This window comes from Sinocyclocheilus anshuiensis, unplaced genomic scaffold (assembly GCF_001515605.1).
Source record: "Sinocyclocheilus anshuiensis isolate Anshui unplaced genomic scaffold, SAMN03320099.WGS_v1.1 scaffold227, whole genome shotgun sequence".
Classification (NCBI taxonomy): Eukaryota; Metazoa; Chordata; class Actinopteri; order Cypriniformes; family Cyprinidae; genus Sinocyclocheilus; species Sinocyclocheilus anshuiensis.
In genome coordinates, this window is record NW_015549590.1 from 1,160,813 (window position 1) to 1,164,952 (window position 4,140).

Consider the following 4,140-nt stretch of genomic DNA (forward strand, 5'->3'; position numbering starts at 1 on the left):
ATGTATTTTCTAAAAATCCTGAGTGGACTTACCTGACACAAGCGTATTATTTTATTGTTAGGTATGACGCATTTGATGATTCGATTGTTTGAGAGCTGGCTCCAAATCTTGAAAAATATCACATTTAGATTTATTCATTTAGTAGACACTTTTATCCAAGATACTTACAAATGAGAAATACAACAAGCGATTCATCTTAAGCAGGCAATAACATTTGAAGTGTTAACAATACAAAGTTTCAAACATCATCTAGAATAGTAAACTATAGAACAGGGAGAGATTAAGAAATAGTAAAAGCATAGAAGATTTTTTAAAGACTCAATCATGATGCTATCAGGTGTTTTTACAATTAAGTAATTTCTTACATTTCTAAGAAGATTAGACTGACAAAGACATTCTCTGAATTTACTATTTGTTTTATTCATATTTATGTGTATAACCATGCCATCATTACCAGATTATTAGGATATTTCATTACAATAAGGTTAAATGTTTAATCCCCTGCAGCAGTTTAGCCAACATAACTTTGTGCAATTATACGAAACTACGAGAATACCTTTTGTGCGCAAAAGAAACACATTTTTATTCAACTATTATTCAATCGACTTTATTCAACAATTCGTCTCCTCCGCATCACCCTGCAACAACGTATGCTGTTCTGTGTCAGCTGCGTCACGCCGGATCTGTTTCCTACGTTTGTTGTGATTTGATCTGAATGGAAATAGCGTATCCGTGTGACGCATCTGACACAGAACAGCATACGTTGTTTACATCCAGCGGATATTCTCCGAAATGGCACCAGGGTGATGCGGAGGAGACGAATTGTTGAATAAAGTCGTTATTGTTTTTCTTTTGCGCACAAAAAGTATTCTCGTAGCTTCGCATAATTGCGGTTGAGCCACTGATGTCACATGGATTATTTTACAGATCTCCTTGCTACGTTTCTGGACTTGGGAACATTTCAGTTGTATTGCTGTCTATGCAGAGTCAGACAACTCTCAGATTCTATTCTATTCTATTCTATTCTATTATATTTTTGCTCTCAAAAATATCTTAATTTGTGTTCTGAACATGAACTAAGGTCTTACAGGTATAGAACAACATGAGGGTGAGTAATTAATGACAGAATTTTCATTTTTGGGTGAACTAACCCTTTAACTCTCATTGAAATCCACCAAAGGGCACAAGTATATATTTTCAACACTGCATGCACCTCACCCCTATTGTCTTGCATGCCGTTGTTCACCCCTCCCTCTCGTTTATCCGAAACTGTGGCCTGTTTCCATTCTCACTCCAGCAACCCCCCTCTCACCCCAGGCCCTGGTTAACACCCCACATTGTTATGTCCTCGTGCTAGCAATTGTGCTGGAGAGCAGGGCGGAAGGATGTGGCTAAATACCTCGGCTCAAAGTAGAGAAAAAGCTTTTGTCACCCTTTCCGTTAGTTTTGTGTGTGTCCCGTGTGTATGCAGTCTCATCTAGACCTCATTTCAACATAAACCTGTGTTAATATCCTTTGCTATGTATCTTCAGTGTGTTATAGGAGTATGGCGAGCTTTAGTCATTAGAAACAGCTGTGTGAGGGGAACTCACTCACTAGCCAGGATACAGTACAGATTTTTACAGTAAGGGAAGAGGGGAGGGGGTGAAGAAGGGAAGGGAGGAGAGCAGGAGATGGGGGAAGACATCACTGCTTCCCCAACCACCACCACCATCGCCAAAGGAAGCACTGTAATCTCAAGGAACATCAACGAATTCCTCAGGAATCACCACGAAGGCAGCCACCATACATTTCAGCGTCGTTCATTCGGATTATCCGACATTGTTTATTTGTAAAACCGACCAATCGCATGCAGCACTAGTAGCCTATATCCAGCCTGTCCTACATTTCGACTCTTATTTATTTCTTTTTCATATTTACAACGCGTTTTATGCGAACGCAGGCGATTGGATTTTTTGCCTATTTAGACACTAAATAGCTCCGTGGTTGTTCACTGGAGTGCACTGGAAATGCTTTAGGGCGAGGAGAGACGGATGCGGACGGACATTGTGATCCCTGATAATACAGAAGAGAAGAGATGCTCCACGGGGATTATTTTAAACCTCCGTGTTGACCTCTCATCCCAACCCGAGGAGCAGGAACAAACACGATTGTGCTTCAGTGATTCCCAGAAGCTAAATACTGAGAAATAAATGCTGCCAATTACAATTTAAAGCACCGAGGAGAGAGGTAGTCCTGTTTAGTGTGTTACAATCAGGACGTGTTTGATATTTTAATCGTTAAACGTGACAAAAAAAAAACAGTTTGCATATAATAATTGTGTGTTTTCCCTTTATTATAGGTTATAAATAGCAGAGCGAAGAGGAAATGGAGCGTTTTCTTCGTGCCTGGATGAGGAATGTTGCGATCCATTTACAGTGACAGACATCTCATGTGCCCCGCAAGAGTTATTTTATGGTTTAACCGCTGTAATAACAATTGATGGTGAATTTGTGTACAATATGGGGAGCGACAGTGAAATACTGAACCGGGAGCTGTCAAAGATGTCCGATGAAGACTTGCTGGCTTGTTCTAAGGAAGCGCTGGTGAGTCGACTCCGCAAAGAAGAATCGGAAAAGATGTCTGCTCTCATACAGCGCGGTCGATTAATCAAGGAGGTCAATAAACAACTGCAGGGACATCTGCTTGAAATCAGGGAACTCAAAGTCATCAACCAGAGGCTGCAAGAGGAGAACCAGGAACTTCGGGATTTGTGCTGCTTTCTGGACGATGACCGTCTGAAAGTGAAGAAGCTCGCCCGTGAGTGGCAACTATTCGGCCATCACTCTGCTAAAGTGATGCGCGAGGACCTCGGCGGATACCTCAAGAAGCTCGCCGACCTGGAGCGGATGCAGGACGGTCTGGTGAAGGAGAACCTGGATCTGAAGGAACTTTGTTTGGTGCTCGAGGAAGAGTGCGTGAGCAGAAGTGATTCCAGCCCGGGTGGCTCCACGGATCTCAACATACCGTGTATGGTGGCCCGGGACGTGGGTGACGGGAGCTCCAGCACCGGGAGTGTTGGCAGTCCAGACCAGCTGCACTTGGTGTGTTCACCAGATGACTGAAGGAGAGGAGCAGAGCCATATTACTTTACCCTTCTCTCTTGATGCTGAGACTTTTTATGTCTACTAAAGTAGTTTACATTTTCTGACAATGACATCTCAGCTATTTCGGTGGAAATAGACCAAGACTTCTAAAGTAGGCTAGTTTACTCGTGGCCTTTTGATGCCATAATACAGTTTCTCTATATTTCATTGATTAACATTTTATAGTTGGCAGACCTTTAACACTTGATTGAAATTGTTGGGTGCCAGGCAAAACAGAATTATTTTTAAGCTTTAAGGTGACAGCCTAAGGTCGTCCAGCTTAAATGGATAGTTCACACAGAAATGAAAGTATTGTCATATTTACTCCCCCTGATGTCGTTCCAAACCTGTATGACTTTCTACTGTGGAATACAAACGAAGGTGTGTTGAAGAATTTTTATTTTGAACAACTGTTTTTATCCATACAGTAAAAGTCAGTGGTGTCTAAAGCAGAATTGGACCCTATTGACTTTTATCATGTGGACCAGTGATTTGCAAACCCCCGGGGGGCTTTAAGGGAACTGCAAGGAGTTTGTGAGTGGATGACAAGCTAATAACTAATTAAATAATAACAATTGAAAAATTGAAATAAATACATTTAAAATATAAACAGTCAAAAGTAATACTAAATAACACATTTCGGCAAAATATATGTGACCCTGGGCCACAAAACCAAAAGTCATAAGGGTCAATTTTTTTTAAATGATATTTTTACATCATATGAAAGCTGAATAAATAAGCTTTCCATTAATGTATGGTTTGTTAGGATAGGACAATATTTAGTTGAGATACAACTATTTGAAAATCTGTAATCTGAGGGTGCAAAAAAATCTAAATATTGAGAAAATCGCCTTTAAATTTTTTAAAGTTCTTAGCAATGCATATTACTAATCAAAAATTAAGTTTTGATATATTTACGGTAGGAAATGTACAAAATATCTTCATGGAACATGATATTTACTTCATATCCTAATGATTTTTGGCATAAAAGAAAAATTGATACTTTTGACCCATA

At 40.0% G+C, this 4,140-nt stretch overlaps 1 protein-coding gene across 1 annotated transcript; it reads left to right on the forward strand.

The window, feature by feature from the left end:
- The first annotated feature begins 1,470 nt into the window (after positions 1–1,470).
- On the forward strand, positions 1,471–3,831 carry LOC107658063 (coiled-coil domain-containing protein 85B-like). The gene is made up of 2 exons (XM_016446470.1): positions 1,471–2,229; positions 2,342–3,831. The coding sequence occupies exon 2, from the start codon at positions 2,502–2,504 to the stop codon at positions 3,102–3,104; it is 603 nt and encodes a 200-aa protein (XP_016301956.1). The 5' UTR covers positions 1,471–2,229; positions 2,342–2,501; the 3' UTR covers positions 3,105–3,831.
- The last annotated feature ends 309 nt before the right edge of the window (positions 3,832–4,140 follow it).